The 17,745-nt window shown below is 39.6% G+C and overlaps 1 protein-coding gene across 4 annotated transcripts in view; it reads right to left on the bottom strand.

The window, feature by feature from the left end:
• rptor (regulatory associated protein of MTOR, complex 1) overlaps nt 1-8,906 on the bottom strand; it is a 90,249-nt gene extending 81,343 nt beyond the window's left edge. For all 4 annotated transcript variants that reach the window (XM_061274430.1, XM_061274433.1, XM_061274432.1 and 1 more), the window contains exons 1-4: nt 8,726-8,906; nt 7,677-7,848; nt 1,013-1,115; nt 206-288 (exon numbers count right to left, since the gene is read on the bottom strand). In XM_061274430.1, the coding sequence (XP_061130414.1) occupies nt 206-288; nt 1,013-1,115; nt 7,677-7,841 (351 nt within the window). In that variant the 5' untranslated portion in view covers nt 7,842-7,848; nt 8,726-8,906. The remainder of the gene's footprint in view (nt 1-205; nt 289-1,012; nt 1,116-7,676; nt 7,849-8,725) is intronic.
• Nucleotides 8,907-17,745: the final 8,839 nt, after the last annotated feature.

The following is a 17,745-nucleotide window of genomic DNA, read 5'->3' as shown; positions in this document are numbered from 1 at the left end:
CGGGGTACATTTTCACATGACAAGAAGCACAGAAAATATGTTCATGCCACTCAACACTACAACTCACTTTGACAACTTTACTGAAAAGATGTATACTGTCTGAAATCTACAGAGTTAAGTCATTTCTCATAAGAACCAGTAATAATAAAAACAAAGAAATGAAGAAGAAATGAATGAGGCTGTTTAACATTTTAAAGTCACTCACCCTTGGCTGCCAATTTTCATATTGCTTCTGCAGGTTGGCCCCAATGGTTTCCAGGGCTTTCTGTGGACTCATCGACAGAGGATCTGACAAAAAGAGTTTGTAACACATTTAACTAACTTGCTTGCTTTTTCAGATGATTTACACTAGTATCGACCTATCAAATAATTAAAAATTGATAAAAGTAAATTCATAAATTTCCTCCTTTGAACTTTTCCACCTTTTGTAATATAATGTTTGTTGCTTATCATGCTAGCCACATTTAAACTGTTTTCAGCATTTTTGGCAGTGATATTCTTTGGCAGAGTATTGAGGCTTATTGATTGCCCCTTCACCATCAGTCTGGTTCCAACAGTGCCCCGTGTCTTTCTACCATTTTCCCCCATTTTTGTGTATCATGTTGGGCTGTTTAAAGTAATTTTCATTGAACATTTGTCCACAATGCTACAATCACCAGGAGCTTGGCCCCAAACGTGGAGCTGGCTGACGAAGAATGCATCACAGGAGATATGACGGAGGACAGAAGCCAGCATTGAAATGAAGTCAGTTAAAAATCAGGTGCCGAGGTCTATGTTGCTGTGCCTGACCAAGGTCTATGTTGCTGTGGGCTGGAATGCAATAGAGTTGCTATAGAACTTCACCCAAGTTTGCAAATACTCTGGTTTATACTATGTATTAATTATTACATTGGTTGGAAAGAGCACAAATAACTCAACAGCAGACATACATTATGCATACATAATAAGAATCCATTTTATTTTGTCTTCACTTTCCGTGATAGTGTTGTCTTATTTTAAAATCAAAACTCACCTATCCAGCACTCCAATCTGGCGCAGGGGGATGTCTTGACGACATCGGGGGGGTCCACTCCCACATTGAGACACAACACCAGTGCTACACTTACAGTCTTCATCTGTGAACAACACAAAATTAACCTTACACACAGATTCCACGATTGCAAATGTTAAATTGAAAAGGACACAGATGCTTTATGTTCAGAACACTTTAATCCGAGCAACAAACACCAAAATGTCATTGAAAATGGATACTGAACAATCGCTATTTAATTATAAGCTTTTCCCCATATAAAATGGTGTGCCACACTCATCTCGCAATGGTCTGTATTAACCACACTCATCTTGCAATGGTCTGTATTAACCACACTGAGACATATGACATATCACTAGACCAATGTGGGGACTACATACATGGCTCACCACTACCAGTGTGTGAATGTGCGAGCACATAGATAATGTATCCATTGTATCCATCTTTGAGCGCTATATAAATATGATGCATTATTATTTTTCTTATCAAACGACTTTTTTAATTAGAGCTGCAATTAGAACTATTGTAATGTAGTTTTGTCATTGCTGTCGGTCTTTTCACAATGGTCATACTGTAGTAGTCATCCTAAATCATCTTGTAGTCCAGCAAACCAAAAATCCGATTTAATTGAAATGGTAAATGAGTGCAAGAGTGATATTGGTGACTGGTATTAGTTGCCTCCATGAGTACTTGATACCTAGAAACAAGTCCAGTATCTGCCTGACATTGATACTGGCCCGTCCCTATTCAAAACTATTAACGATGCTCTGAAATAATTATTTTTTTATTTGATGATGGGTTTGTTGTTAACTGATTAATCATTGCACCTCTATTAATATTATCATATGATTAGCGATAACAGGCATATCAAGATATGAAATGTCCACATCAGTGCTAAGCGACGTTTTAGAAATACTGACGCAGACTGACACAGACAGGTATGACAGGAAGATCTGTGCTTCTACAGTATGCATGCTGTGTGTGCTGTGTGTTTGTGTGCTGTGAACGTGCTGTCAGGAAGGTTAAGACCGCTGGTGTTGTTAAGGTAATTAAGGTGCAGGCTACTGACTGAGTAAAAGGTCAGTGCAAGTGGGACATAGCAGGACCCGAAACACGCACATAGACACAGCCTCACAGCACTGTAAATCAACCACACCTGACTTCCTCACATGCCCTTTTACCTACCTGGATGGTGGACGTTTTTTTTGTCTGTGTGTACAATATCTAATGTTTAAAACTGCACTGTGTGTATATATATACATATATGTGTATAATATATATATATATATATACACACACACACACAAACACACCCCGTATTTTCCGCACTATAAGGCGCAACGGATTATAAAGCGCACCTTCAATGAATGGCCCATTTTAAAACGTTGTTCATATATAAAGCGCACCGGATTATAATGCACATAGAATAAATAACTCAACGTTGCTCAAACGTTAATGCAATCACAATAAAGTAACAGTGAAACAGTGAAAACAATAACAATATATCAATAACTCAACGTCGCTCAAATGTTAATATCACACGACACACAAAATAAACACGTAAAGTTTACTTTAATAAATTAGTCCTCATCCATATTGGTCCATTTATAAGGCGCACCGGATTATAAGGCGCACTGTCTGCTTTTGAGAAAATTTGAGGTTTTTAGGTGCGCATTATAGTGCGCATTATAGTGCGGAAAATACGGTATACATATATAATACACACACACACAGACTGGATACAGTGTGAAGCAAAGATTACTTCACACTGTACCCACATTGTAAGGGAAAGTAAACGTCAACTTGGATCTCTTGTATCGATCTTGTTTCCAAGACATTTTACAAAAAGAGCCTAAGAAATCATGGCAGGTTTGCCCTTTAAAACACACAAGGTGAGATGACAGCAGCCTTTGGAGACATATTAATGTCAAATCCAGAGAGAGAGATATTATTAAAAAAAAAAAAAATCTGACATGGTGGGTAAAATGTCAAAGAAATGACTTGGCTTTCATAACGGTAACCAGTGTGGTTCTCTAAAAATTGTAAACCAAAAAAAAAAAAATCTGCAAGAGGCAGCCCAGCTTATTCTAAGTAAAAGTGAAATTATTTTAGTATTAATAAGATCTATATCCTTCCACATACTTCATCGCAATTAATCCATGCTTCCCTACAATGTTGTTGTTTCTAGCCAGGGTCCAGTGAAGGTAATTCTGGACTTCTACACGATACAACATAAACATTTGCGTTGAATTAATCCAGATTAATAAAGCATGAGGTTCTCTTAAACTTCATTATGAAAAACATTATAACAAAAGGTTAATTAAAAGAAACTTCCAAAAGAGGCTTAGTGGAGTAAATTTACTGTGTAGGAACTTGCAGCATGGCTTGATGTTAATCAACCACTTTAGAATGCACGATGGAATACCCTTAGCTGTTTGATATGGTCACACTAACAGAAAAAATCTATATTTTGAGAACAGAAAGCTTGAAGAGTGTAGACATCTTAATAATTAGGACAATTATATAATGATGGTCTACCTGCCAAATAAATGCTCAAAACAATGATGTCATCACATACTAAAATAATCTGCATTCACTTAAGAATATATTTGATACAATGTTTACGCAAATCGGTTTTCAATAGTAAAACGGCAGTCAAATACGGCAAAAGGGAAAAATATCAATTCCCTTCCCTCCATATGGCAAAACAGTGCCATTCGTGAATGGAAGAAATCCTAAGCCACCAAGGGTCTTCCTAGAACTGGAAACTGAGCACTCTGTGTGGAACGGTCTTAGTCAGGGAGGTGGTCAACAACCCAATGGTCACTCTGTCAGAGCTCCAGCAATCCTCGGTGCACAGTGGACAAAATTCCAAAAGGACAACCATCTTTGCAACACTCCACTCCTTATGGTGGAGCGGCCAGATGGAAGCCACTTGTTAGTAAAAGGCACATGGCAGATCACGTGGAATTTGGCAAAAGGCACACGAAGGACTGAGACTGAAAATCATCTGGTCTGATAAGACGAAGATTGAACTCCAGTCATCATGTTTGGAGTAAACCAGGCAGCGCTCATCACCTGACCAATGCATATGGGAGATACGAAATATAATAAATTAAAGGGTTCCGCAAACTTTTTGCCAAGGATTCATAAAGTACACTTACAAGTATGGCAAGCTGAAAATAAGCATCGTGAAAACACCAGTAAAAGCAAAACTAAGCACTATATACAGTCAGCACAGCATTGTATAAGTTTAAAGTTCTTATCCAGCACAGCTAACAATCACACATCCATAAATCAGGAGCTTGTGTTCTCATTTCCATCTATCAGTGTAAGCAAAGACATAAGTCTGCGCAATAACCTATTTTACTGAGTTCCCCTCCGTGAATAGCATGGGTAGACTACCGTAATTTTCGGACTATAAGTCGCACCGGAGTATAAATCGCACCAGCCATAAAATGCCCAAAAAAGTGAGAAAAAAAAAACATATATATGTATACAAGTCGCTCCTGAGTATAAGTCGCCCCCCCACCCAAACAATGAAAAAAAAACGCGACTTATAGTCCGAAAATTACGGTAATTATATTTCCATTCATTTATATGAGAAAAGATGATTTGAGATACGAATGCTTTGACCTGAAATATAGTCAATCATTAAAGGGTTCACATAATATTTTCGGCAACTTTTGGTGTACATACCTGAGGACATTGCATGCTAAAGCTAAAACAAACCTGCTTATAATAATTGACAGCTGTCCTACACACATATTAGGGACTTTTCAGCTATCCTCCTTTGCTCCTATCAAGCGTCCCATGCCCCACTGCCCCCAGCTCAGCCATAATCAATGCCGCTTGATTATTCCATTTGTGATGGTTACAATCAGTAAAGGTTATTGCCTCATCCAATGTCAGCCATTTGCACAGATGACAACCCTCGAGCGGCAGCGATTTTAGAGCATTTTGACTGACACAGCAAGAACTGCAGATTCTTGTGTTCTATGATATATTGACTCTACCAAAGAAAACAATGACTCTCTTCTTTCATCAGAAAATAATGAGCTTGATTGCACCTTCTCCATTCTCCGGCAATTAGGAGTAGATAATAAGGTTGAAGAAAATTCAGCCGCTTTGCCGCAGAGAAATAGCTTGTGTGTAACTTTTGTCAGACAAAACGGTGACTTTGGTTGCAACATTTTTGCGTCACTGACGCCGGTAACAACTGAACAGTGGTTTCATTCTTTTAAGCTGCAAACATTTAGGAACGGATTTTGATTGGTTCTACTTGGCTCGTTACCACTCAAGCGCTTGTAATTCAAAGGGAAGGAGGATTAGATCCATATAGAAAGATTATATAGATATATATGATCGTTTTCTTGAAAATGGATGCAAAGTTTATAAAAAGTACGGATACATGTATCGCGATACGTATCGTATTGTGAAGTTTTATCATCATACGCGTTGTATTGTGAGATTGATGGCATAAAATTAACAAATCCTACATCAACAAATGTTTACATACTGTATCTCTTCAGGTCAAGGTCCAAGTTCAGGGGCCAACACTGCACTATGTACATTCTGAGTGCTGAGATAGTAAAACAAGGTGACACACAGGATTGGAACGAGCAGGACAGAAACCACAAACATTACAACCTTTACAATTTACCACTCTTAAAACACCAGGGATTATTTACATTGAGTCATTTTTTGTGAATGAACAGTGCTGCAATCTACAAGGTTTCAATGTTTTTTTTTCCCAAGCAGACCATCAACTGCAGCTACAGCCCTGGCTTCCTCCTATAGCTGAAACCTTATGGCGATTACATGGCAAACTCAGTGACCGCACACGAAATCTGAATGCACATGGAGTCCAAGCCATAAATGGGACCAAATTTTAACCAATAGGTAATGCAATTGTGCAGCCTGCCACTTCACCTTCATGCTGTGAAAGTAATGCATATCTTGTTTGTGCACAAATGGCTGCAACAGCCGAATATCAATATCTATGAACATCCCACACACAAACCTTTCACTGTACTCACAATGTCTCAAATCACCTCAAGCGATTACAAGGCCAAAACTGTATATGAACAACTGAAAAGAATGATACCCCTCATGGAACCACACATTTTTATTCTCAGGGTTGTAGAGAGAGACAGAAGCAGTCCAGTTAGACAAAGTGGTTAAGAAGGCTGGCTCAGTGCTGGAGAAGAACGAGCCCGGACTATATTGAGACTGGTGCAGAGATGGATGTAGGACACGCTAAGTGCCATTCTGAAGACTACGAACTACCGTCTTTACCTCACCTTTGGTGGTGGTGGTGGGGGGGTCAGCTGTCTCAGAGAGCGACTCATTTCGTTACAGTACTTAGGTCCTTTGTTCCCAGAGCAATTAGTTTAATTGAGGGCAATAGCTTGGCTAGGACTCATTAATTTACTTCCATCATTTGAACACTCAATACTGACTGGAATGGATGGATGGATGGTAGGATGGATGGTAGGATGGATGGTAGGATGGATGGATGGATGGATGGATGGATGGATGGATGGATGGATGGATGGATGGATGGATGGATGGATGGATGGATGGATGGATGGATGGATGGATGGATGGATGGATGGATGGATGGACGGATGGACGGACGGACGGACGGACACACGGACGGACGAATAGAACAAGACAGAATAAAACAAACTTCACACTAGGCATGGGAGCTTCTGCTTTGTTTAGTTTTTTGAGGTACTTGTGGGGCTTGCAGAGATCAATCAGTTCACCTTTTTGAGGTCAGTGATGACAGGCCATCTGTTTTTTTTCTGAGATATCAGCTGAGCAGAGGAAGGAGGGACGAGCAGTTACAGGGAGAGGAAGGATGGAGGGAAATGACAAAGAGCAATTGGGCTAACGCCAGCATACTTACGTGGATCTCTTTTTGCAATGTCACTTATTGTGCGCCCCCCCCCCCACACACACACACACACACGCACGCACGCACACTCTTACCCCACAAAGAAAACATGAATAGACTAAAATTATAAAACGTGCAAATCATGAACACCTGATGTTATAGTGAGGCTTCTTTTCCATGTGCAAAAAATGTTCATTGAAAATACAAAACCTATATGACATGTTCCTGGAATTCAATATATTGTAACAGCTACAATATTGTGTAGCTACTCAGGGAGAAAATGTAATTTGTATGGCAGCAGCACATTTCAGTCATGTTGTCTTCAGTGGCATTTTTATTATATATTAATTTATATCTGCGATCGGCTGGCAACCGGTTCAGGGTGTCCCCCGCCTACTGCCCGATGACGGCTGGGATAGGCTCCGGCACTCCCGCGACCCCCGTGGGGACTAAGCGGTTCAGAAAATGGATGGATGGATATGTTAATGATTTTGTTTAAAGTATTGTGATTTGCTTTTCTATTTCTTGAAGTGGCGGGATTATAAATCTGAAGGCTGGATTTTTTGGAGGGGCGCGGTGGGGATATTAGATCTTATTTTAAGACCACATAAAAAAAACTTTGGTACCTTAATCAATCGCAATTGCATTTGGGCAACTTGGAAGCGAAAGCTGCAAGACAAGGTGTTCCTGCAGCCACACACCAAGCACAGCACTGACATTGATGGAGGAGAAGTAGATATTTACCCTGTCCTTCATCCTCCAGCTTTGTGCAAGGGCCTTAGATCCCTCAATCTTCTCCGAGTGCCGTTTCTTCATGAAGGCCAGGGGCAGATCCCAGTCATTCATGTCGGCCTCCTCCTCGGCAAAGCCCACAGCTGGCAAATGTAGCAAGTCTGCATCCATTTTCATTAGGACCCTACAGGGAAGAACATATTTGCGTCAGTAACACGCACAATTATACTAGTTAATTTACATTCTATCCATCCATTTTAAGCTTCTCCTGTTCAGGGTCACAGGACACTTGCCTCGGGCTACATTACGGAGCAAGAGACGGGGAGCAGCTCAACAGTGTCACACTCCTGAGATTTAATGCTTGACCTAATATACACGTATTAAACTGCTGTCAAAAGCGGCAGAACCAAAGCAGGAAGAGGGAGAACATAATGACCAGATCCAGAAAGCCCCACTCAACTTTGAGGTCAATATTCTTATGTAGCACAACTACAATAGTTGACTAGAACTACAACACAATGGCAAAATAAAGTGTGCAGTCTACAATAAAATAATTTATTCAATCTCTGTATTACAATTCCAAAACTGTGTTTTTCCCAGCCACTAATTGGCTGTAGAGATGATTTCGGCCCAAAATGTACCTTAATCTGAATTTTGACGTTTGTCAATTTAGAAATGATCGAAAAGTATATTCAGCATCATAGTAAATGGCTTACACAAGTGAATCAGATACTAACTAACCCAAACACACACCTCCACAAAAAAACACAAACACACAAACAAAAACCCACACATTGCAACAGTCTTCTGGTCACACGTACACTTGTTTTCGATTCCGCTTTAGTAAACAACTGATAAAACGCTTAAGGTAAATTGGCAAAGTTAAACAGTGTTTTAACGTGAAGTCAACGCTGACATTAGTCTCACAGGTGGGACTGCTGGTTAAGCAGATGTTAACCACATTAGATTAGCGAGCTTGATTTAAAATACACGAAATCAACTGTGCAACGTAAAGAGAGAGCCGTGCAGAATTGACTCCGAGAATGGAGATGTGTGCAGACCTCGGTGTGCAGGGACGATCTCGTCGGGCTGGGGAAGCTCTTCGTCTCCGGACGATGACAGACAGCGTCGCACAAACAATTCCGGTAAGAAAATTGTAAGACAGCGTCCACAATCTATACAGTATGTCAAAGCCGTCAAATCCAAGTTGAACGGGTGCGTGTTTGCAGGGAAATCTGTGGCTCCTCTCCCCACAGCTCTTCGCTATGGGAAGGGGCTGCAGACGAGGCCCATCTTCACACGGACAGTCTGCCACAGCCACGCGATCCACCGCACACACTTAACGACTCTGCTCCTATGGTCCTGTACCACAAGCCGGATCACGATCATGCAGCTTCGTGCACCGGAGTTCACGAAAATCACAAAAAAAACAGAGAAATTCACCGCAGATCCACTTCATCAGCACTCTTGCAAGGGCGCAGCCATCTTGGGTTCGACCCACAATGCACTGTTGGTGCGAGCCTGTCATGATACGTCACGACAGTTGTTCCTGTACCAACCACATGCACTCTCTTTCGGACACTGTTACTAACCTTTGGGATATATCTGTTATGCAAGTGATTGACTATTTTTACTTACATAAAATAAGGATTTCCAAATCCCTTCTGATTGTTTCAATTATTCTTGTAGAATGTAATCAGTACACAACAACAAAAAGTATTTGACACTGCAATAACTCAAGATTTATCATTAATAGGCATTGAATTAAAAAAAATTCCATTGTGCCTTTTCTGTCAATTGTTTTTTATTTATTTTTCCTTGTTTTGTTTTAGTCCTTATAAGACAATGTACCTTGTTATGTAATATTTACTACAAGGGGATGGGCCGAACAAGGTTTTGGACCACAAACAAACAATTATTTATTAGTTGGTTGGTTGGTTAGTTAGTTAGTTAGTTAGTTAGTTAGTTAGTTAGTTAGTTAGTTAGTTAGTTAGTTAGTTAGTTAGTTAGTTAGTTAGTTAGTTAGTTAGTTAGTTAGTTAGTTAGTGTGTGTGTGTGTGTGTGTTTGTTTGTTTGTTTGTTTGTTTGTTTGTTTGTTTGTTTGTTTGTTTGTTTGTTTGTTTGTTTGTTTGTATATCCGGTATTGTATTTGTACAGGGTATAGGTGACATTGAAAGAGGAAAGGTTTTTGCAATTTTTAAATGGTTTATCTTGGTCTTGGCCATTTCAAAATTAGACAAGAAGGCATTCACTATGTTTGAACCACGTTGAGCTGATTTGGAATGAACACTAGATGGAAGCATGAAAGCAAAGCAGTCACATATTTGTGGGAAGTCCTGCAACAGATTTGAGAAATACTTTTTGAGAAGTATGTGATTTCCTCTGTAGAAAGAGTGCCACAAGAGTGTTCAGATACTATATCCGTCTGAGGTGGCCATGTGAATGAACCTAAAGTCTGAAATACATTTTGAGTTTTAGCTTGAATCCATGATTCCTTCTAAAACTTGAATTATCTATTATTTTTATATTTCACAGAATCATGAAACAATGAACTGAAATGTTGTTGTTTTTTTTAAAACCTTTGTCAAGTAACTTTTATACATAAGAGTAAATATATTTTTCTGCCCAACCACTGGCAACAAAAGTGAGTAAATCTCCCAGTGTCAATATTTTGTGTAGCCACCTTGAATTTGCCATTGAAATTCTTCAGCCCTGCATGTCATCATCGTGCGGATTTTAGAGACCTTGTGTTACTGCATGTTTATTTTGAAGTCACCACCATACTCAGTAATGTTTAGGCCAGGTCGGTCCATCACCATTACCTTTATGTTAGCAAGGCAGTGGTTGAGTTGAAGGTGTATTTGGGTTGTTATCATGTTAGAATCCTGTCATGTGGCCCAGTACATGCTCTGCTCCAGCATTCATGGATTCCTCAATGAACTATAGCCAGAAGCACTCATGTGGCCCAGACCATGGCACACCAGCATACTTGACTGTAGCCAAGACACACTTGTTATAGTTCTCCTCGCCTAGTTGCTGCACATGTTTGAGTTACTCTGAACCAAACTTGGTTTTATCAGAACGTGGGATGTGATTCCAGACATCCATGCATACCGTTCGGGCACTTTTTGGGCATCATCGTTTGAAAAGGATGACAGCCATATGCAGACCAATTGGAAGTAGTGTGCCTTATGGTCCACTCTGAGCACTGACAGGCTGGCCCCTCGCCCTTTAATCTGTGCATCAATACTGGCCGCGCTCATATGTGCCCTTTCCAAAAACAACATCTGGATGTATATAATCGTATGCACTCTTTTTAGAACCTTTTTAGAAGGTCTTGTCTAGGCCACTGTGCAGCAGCAGCTCAGTAACTGTCTATGCAGTCTTTTTTTTTTGGGAGTATTCAGATCCTCTTCCCCATTCACACCTGAGATGGTGTAACACTAACATGACACCAGGGATGCCAGTTCAAACAAAAGAATAGTGGCTGTGTCCTAATGTGCAAACTATTTAGTGGCTATCAAGGTATTACACCATTTTGTAGGGTTGTCTGAATGTCCAGGGAGGATAAATGTAGTGCACTCAAAATTACCCATAATGCCTTTGGAAATATACTGGCCATCGATGTTTATTCAAAAGGTTAATATAGACCATAATGCATTGCTAGCAGGAAAGCAATATGGTGCAAGCGTGACTATTAAAGTGAAACAGAAAACTACATACACAATGGAAATAATTCATTTCATTTACGTGTACAACATGGGAATTAAAACACTGTTTGCAACAAATGTTTTGTATTCACAATAATTCACAAAAATTTACTTTGAACAGTGTTGGAGCAAATTTAATGTGGCGCAAGTTTCTATAGACAAACTCGTGTTGTTGTGAACAGTATGACACTTTCTTTCTTTTTTGAGACGTTATTAAGCAGCTGCTTCAACTGATAATTTGATTTCATGTTTTCGACGTTGACGTTTTTGTTGATTTCTGGGTGCAAATTGCCCGCCCCTGAGTCAAGTGAACAAAGTGAGTTTCCCCATGAGATGTCTCCTCACCCTTTTGTGTCCAGCTTCACACTAATTTCTCAAACAGCAGGAGCCAAATGTTTGAATATGCAGACATCACAGAGTGAATACACCGTTCCACTTTTCCTGAGTGACGTATTTAGAAGAGCTCACTCAACCAGTATATCGTGGCATTTCCTAGAGCCACGTGTGCAATCAACCTGTTTACCAGTTTGTTCCCGGTCGACAATTATATTTGCCTGTCACTCTTGATAACGTTAATCAAGCCCAAGACTTACAAGCCTTTTTTGAATGACAACAAAACAATAAGATGGGAAAGATCAATTCACAGGAGGTTTCTCTGAAGTGCCAGCCCAATAGAAAGCATAAAATTATTACATCTGATGGTTGGCGCGTGATAACATCTTTCGCAATACATCTACCAATCTAGTAGTCGTCACTACGACCCCTCCCTCGGCCTGCCTCACTTCAGGCAGCTCAGCAATCTGATCTGGAAGAAACTCATTGGTCTATCTCGGTGAGTTTGAGCCTCTTGCATCACATCGCTGGTGTCCACGGCTGGGTGGAACCAATCCAATCTGTGGTGTGAAGGAGGGTGAGACCCTGGCTTGTCTCATCTGCAATAAAGCCAGGACAAGCCAGAGAAGATTAGTGTTCTTTTTCTTCAGATCTCCTACTCCCTAGGGATCAGGGTGACATGAAAAACTGGAATCAAGAGTGAAACAGAAGAAGGAAATGTTTTTTTTTCCCAAGGACTGATTGCCATGCGGCAAGGAAAAAAAGAGTTACATGAATAAGAAGTGATTCAAGGGATGAAGATATGCCTTCATGCTTTCTTTATTTGTGATTACACACACACGTGTGCACAGACACACACATTCACTCTTGTTTTTGTGCTTTCATGTCTCTGAAAGATGTTGCCTTTACATATTTCAACAGTTTAGTGTTGTTTTTGAGTACTGCTTCTGACAATTGTGGTTTCCAAGTTATCTTTACAATGCATTAATAAACAGTTCTGCTGTGATTAATGTGTTGTACGCTATTGCATAATGATCAGTCAATGTCCCCTGAGCACAGACTGCTTCAGCTTAAAGCGCATCTTTCTCACAATTCACACTCAAGGTTGACCGTGAATAAATCCACAAAACCCCAAAGCAAAATCTGGACAACAAAGCTTTTACAGCAAATTTAAATTGTCTCTCAGCTGTGATAACATTTCAGCTGTCATTTTTGAGAACATTAGGAGTTACAAGTGTGAAACTGTTGTTTTTCTTACGCTTCTTCAGTCACTCATAGAAATTAGTCATTTTGATGGACGATGTGCGATGATGTTGCTGGCCTGGGTCTGTTTAATTAGTGAAATGGAGTAAAAAAAAACAACAACAACAATAAAGAAACATTGATCGATAAACTAGCAAATGGAATGCAGTGTAAAGTAATAGATAGTGGAGGAAATGTAATTTCTTCTCAACATATATACTCAAGATAAAGTAAAACGAATGTTGCATCATAGCTACTCTTGCCAGTCATTTTAATTCCAAATATTGCTTGAGGAAATGTAATACAGTAAATATTAGTACCCACCTCTGCCTGTAGCAAATTAGAAACACACTCTAGAACAAGGTGTCAAACTCAAGGCCCAGGGGCAGATACGGCCCGCCACATCATTTTATGTGGCCCGCGAAGACAAATGGTGCATCAAATTTTTGGGCATTACGAGAATTGCAAATTGTCTTCACTTTTAATGATATATATTTTTTAAATATTTGACCAGTTTTTACTTGTCTGATTTGAAAACAAGTTCTTTGTCAGTTTGTTTTGTTGCTTTTACTGTATATAATATGAGGTGCTCATACATTTATTTGGATTGACACTCATAATGGCCCTCCGAGAGAAAATATGACTACAATGCGGCCCGCGAAAAAAAACGAGTTTGACACCCCTGCTCGAGAACATGTATTTCCATCTTTGTGGAGTATGATCAGAACAACCTCATCCAGACATTATGGGCGGAATAACTCAGCATCCCTGAGAGGTACGGAAAGACTCTGGTTTTACAAGAAGATGCGTACATTTGATGTAGTTCAGAAAGGATGTGCAGAGAGCTCATTCGGTCCTTGTAGAGTACACTTCTGGCTCACAGGGTTGTCTTTTCGTGTTATTGAATCCTAAAACACAGCTGCTCTCCCAGGGTGATGGGCCACTAACCACAAAGTGCCTCAGTTTGTCTAAGCTTTGTTGACTCACTGACAACAATATTGCGCTTTGTAAAGTTTCAAATTTTTAAAACAAATGGATGCACATGTGTTTCAGGTTCACTGTTCTGAGGTAACTTGCAAGTATTGTGAATATTACGCGAGCAGGGTACAAATTTACACGACATTTGTAATTCACTTTGTTGTAATGAACAAAGTGCCAATAAAAATCTGATGAAAAGTTACTTTTTATTACCACTTTTAAGGAAAAATCTAATTTTCCAGTACAATAAATTATTAATCAGAGTAGCGTCAAGTACGCTTCAAATAAATATAAAGAATGAACGGAAGCAACCAAACTAGTAATGTTATCAATGCCAATAAAAAAAAAAGTAGTCCGAAGCCTGTTCAAGCCTGTTCACACTCCAGTTGACTGTACTAGTATTGTACTATAAACTATGTGCTACTAAATTACTGTGCATCCCTTTCTGGCTATATGTAATCTGAATTTTAATCCCTTGCATGATAGTAGTATTTTTTAGCGTCCTATAAATTCAATCCTGTGATTGTCTTGTGACCACTCCAGGGTGTAAAATTCCTGCAAACCAAAGTCAGCTAGGATAGGCTCCACTTCACCTCAATGAGGCTGAGATATATAAATTGGATCTATGGAATACTAAAATAATCCAATGTAATCTAATGAAATATAATCTATATGTAAACTGTTAGTAAATCAGTCATTAGAATTTAAGAGTCAAATTATCAAAAAGCTTGGTCAAATCATATTTTAGAAGCATGAATTTCACATCCATCATCCGAATCGCTTCTTCCTCACGAAGGTCGCGGGCGTGCTGGAGCCTATCCCAGCGGGCAGTTGGCTCTGGTCACCCTGTACTGGTTGCCAGCCAATCGCAGACATGAATTTCACATTTGGAAAAAAAGTTGGAGATAAAACAGTTGGTTTTGAAATACTGCAGTGTGCAGTGGTGGGGCACGGTCATGCCAAACAGTTTGTAAAATCAACACCACTAATTTGTGAACATGACGTAAAATATGACTTTGACCTTCAAAATACAATGCAGAACAAAGTAAAATGAAATGCAATTCTTTCCTCAGCTAATCTTTCAATAAAGTAAAAATGCATTTTAGCCACAGACCTTTATGTGGAGAAGCTCTAATGAAGAAAATGTTTCTAGAAGGATTCCAATACAAGTGGCTTGATGAAGAGCGCTGTCGTGGCTCAGTGTTAATGTGCAGCCTTCAGAGAATTATGATGAAGTTCTCTTAGGGCCTCGTTGAACACGTATTGCAGAGAGCATTTATTTACTATGTCCCTGTTAGGTTGTACATGTAAATGGTTGTACACCACAGGTGTCAAAGTCAAGGCCCGGGGGCCAGATACGCCCCGCCACATCATTTTATGTGGCCCGCGAAGACAAATTGTGCATCAAATTCGTGTGTCATTACTAGAATTGCCAATTGTCTTCACTTTTAATAATATATATATTTTTTTAATATTTGACCAGTTTTCACTCGTCTGATTTGAAAACGAGTTATTTGTCAGTTTGTTTTGTAGCTTTTACTGTATATAATATGAGGTGCTCATACATTTATTTGGATTGACAGTCATAATGGCCCTCCGAAAGAAGCTATGACTACAATGCGGCCCGCGAAAAAAATGAGTTTGACACCCCTGTAATGTAGACATTCACATAATTCACTACAAGTGAACACTGGTCAACAAATTTTTACTACATTTTTAATCAGAGATGCAGCTGAACCTTTCTGAAAGAATATTGTCTCTTTTCAGTTATTATTATTATTGTTATTATTATTATTACTATTTTTATTGTTATTATTATTATACAGTCAGCGGCATGGTTTTGCACTGGTTAGAACGTTGCCTCACAGTTCAGAGGTGCGGGATTCGGCTCTCGTTCAGGGTGTGCCCCGCCTTCTGCCCAAAGTCGGCTGGGAGCACGGCAGCAAATGGATGGATGGATGGATGGATGGATGGATGGATGGATGGATGGATGGATGGATGGATGGATGGATGGATGTAATACAGTTGTACATTTGGTAATATTTGTCCAGCAACAGAAGGCTGCAACATGTACAAAAGCTATAAAAAGCTTTTACCTCATCATCACTCGAGTTCTCAATGACGATCAAGATCTCTGCTGAACACGTGTCTCTTGAGTCACTATTCATCTCTTTGTTTTGCTGTTGGTTGTCTGTCTGACGTCAGTGCATTTCCTGCGCTTCAGTTTTATGGTGTGACGTCAATGCCAAGAGAAAGTATTTAACTCACGCCTTTCTTTCTCATTTTTAACCCTTTCGCAGGCCAGGCTTTAAGGCTTCCTCAGGCAATAGAGCCACTCTTGTATGTCCGTGTGTGTTTGCTTTCACATAAAGAAAACAATGCCGTATCGTAACCTCCTGCTTTTCGTGTGTGATAAGTGTTGCAAATAGCAAAAAAACAAGAGGTAATTGATGCTCCCCTAAAAATGTGATAAGTGCTGCAAATAGCAAAAAACAAAGAGGTAATTGATGCTCCCCTAAAAATGTTGGTCTCTCAATCAATGTGTCACTTCAACATAGTTCTTCGCTTTTAGCACCATCCTGTGGCATCTTGGAGATATCAGACAGGTCTTTGTGGAATTAAGCAACAAACTGCACTCGTTATTTTCCATTGCGTGGTGCGGCCATTTTGCCAATCGTTGACTGAAAATGATATCCCTATGGCTCAGATAACGACCAACGGATCACCTTTTTTTTCAGGGTTTGGTCATAAGATGTTCGCAAGCTGAGCACTAAGACACTGTGATGTCATTTTCCGTTGACAGCAAATGGGCAAATTTCCCTAATTGATTGATTAATATTCCACAAGTGCAATATTAGTCAGACTACTTTGTTAAGACCGTTGGGACCACATGGAAAATATTGTAACGAAAATTTTGGACTTGACTTGCCCTGCAAAAGACCTGGGAATATACCTGTTTTAAATTGCAAAAAAAAAAAAAAAAGCTAAATACAGTAATGTCAAATCCCAGTGAAATACTGAGGATTATTGTTTTATTTTTTTTTGCACTTTTAGCCTTGTCCTAGAGTGTTATACGATTATCCACTCCCCAAAAAACAAAACATAGATACTAACTACAAATACTGCTCATGAATGCTTTTGGTCACAGATCAACCTTGCTCGAGGCCTGCACTCAATGAATAACATTTAAAAAATGAATCATTTGTTGTAGTTTCCACTGATGTACAACAACATTTTCATTGCATTATTTAGGTATATGAAAGAGAAATTATATTACAATGTTATTGCCAGTGAGTGTATTTCAAAGTGTTCTGGCATACAGCCTCTGCACTCCCCCTTACCTTTTCTTGCTTTTGCAGCCCTCCCCGTGTTTTTCAGTCAATCCTTATGCATTATTCTCCACTACGAGGGCAAATGCTGGATAAATAAGCATGCCGCATTTTGCCACTGTGTGAAATGGCTCATATCTGTCTTTGCCATTAGACAGTAGGTTCTATTATAAAGCTTTGCATTATTCAGCAAGCCTGAGAGACTGATCGTTACAGATGTGAGTCCTTTTCCATCCTGCCTCTGGTGTCCAACGTATAGAACTGACCATGCATGTGTACTTAAATGAAAAAAGGCATTATTACCAGTCTGCTTCCCTCTATGAGCACCAAATCTGATTACAGCAATATGATAGCACCCTCATTTGGCACACGTTACTGCCTGCAAAAACATGATCTTTTCTTTCAGTGTTTCACGGAAGAGAAGGAAGGAAGGGAGGAAAATGTGAGAGACCATATGGTGCTGTGACACCTTTAAGGTGTGATATATTG

The sequence above is a fragment of the Syngnathus typhle genome, linkage group LG3, assembly GCF_033458585.1.
Source record: "Syngnathus typhle isolate RoL2023-S1 ecotype Sweden linkage group LG3, RoL_Styp_1.0, whole genome shotgun sequence".
Taxonomy (NCBI): domain Eukaryota; kingdom Metazoa; phylum Chordata; class Actinopteri; order Syngnathiformes; family Syngnathidae; genus Syngnathus; species Syngnathus typhle.
The sequence above is the reverse complement of the archived record's forward strand: the minus strand, read 5'-3'. Positions and strand labels throughout refer to the sequence as shown.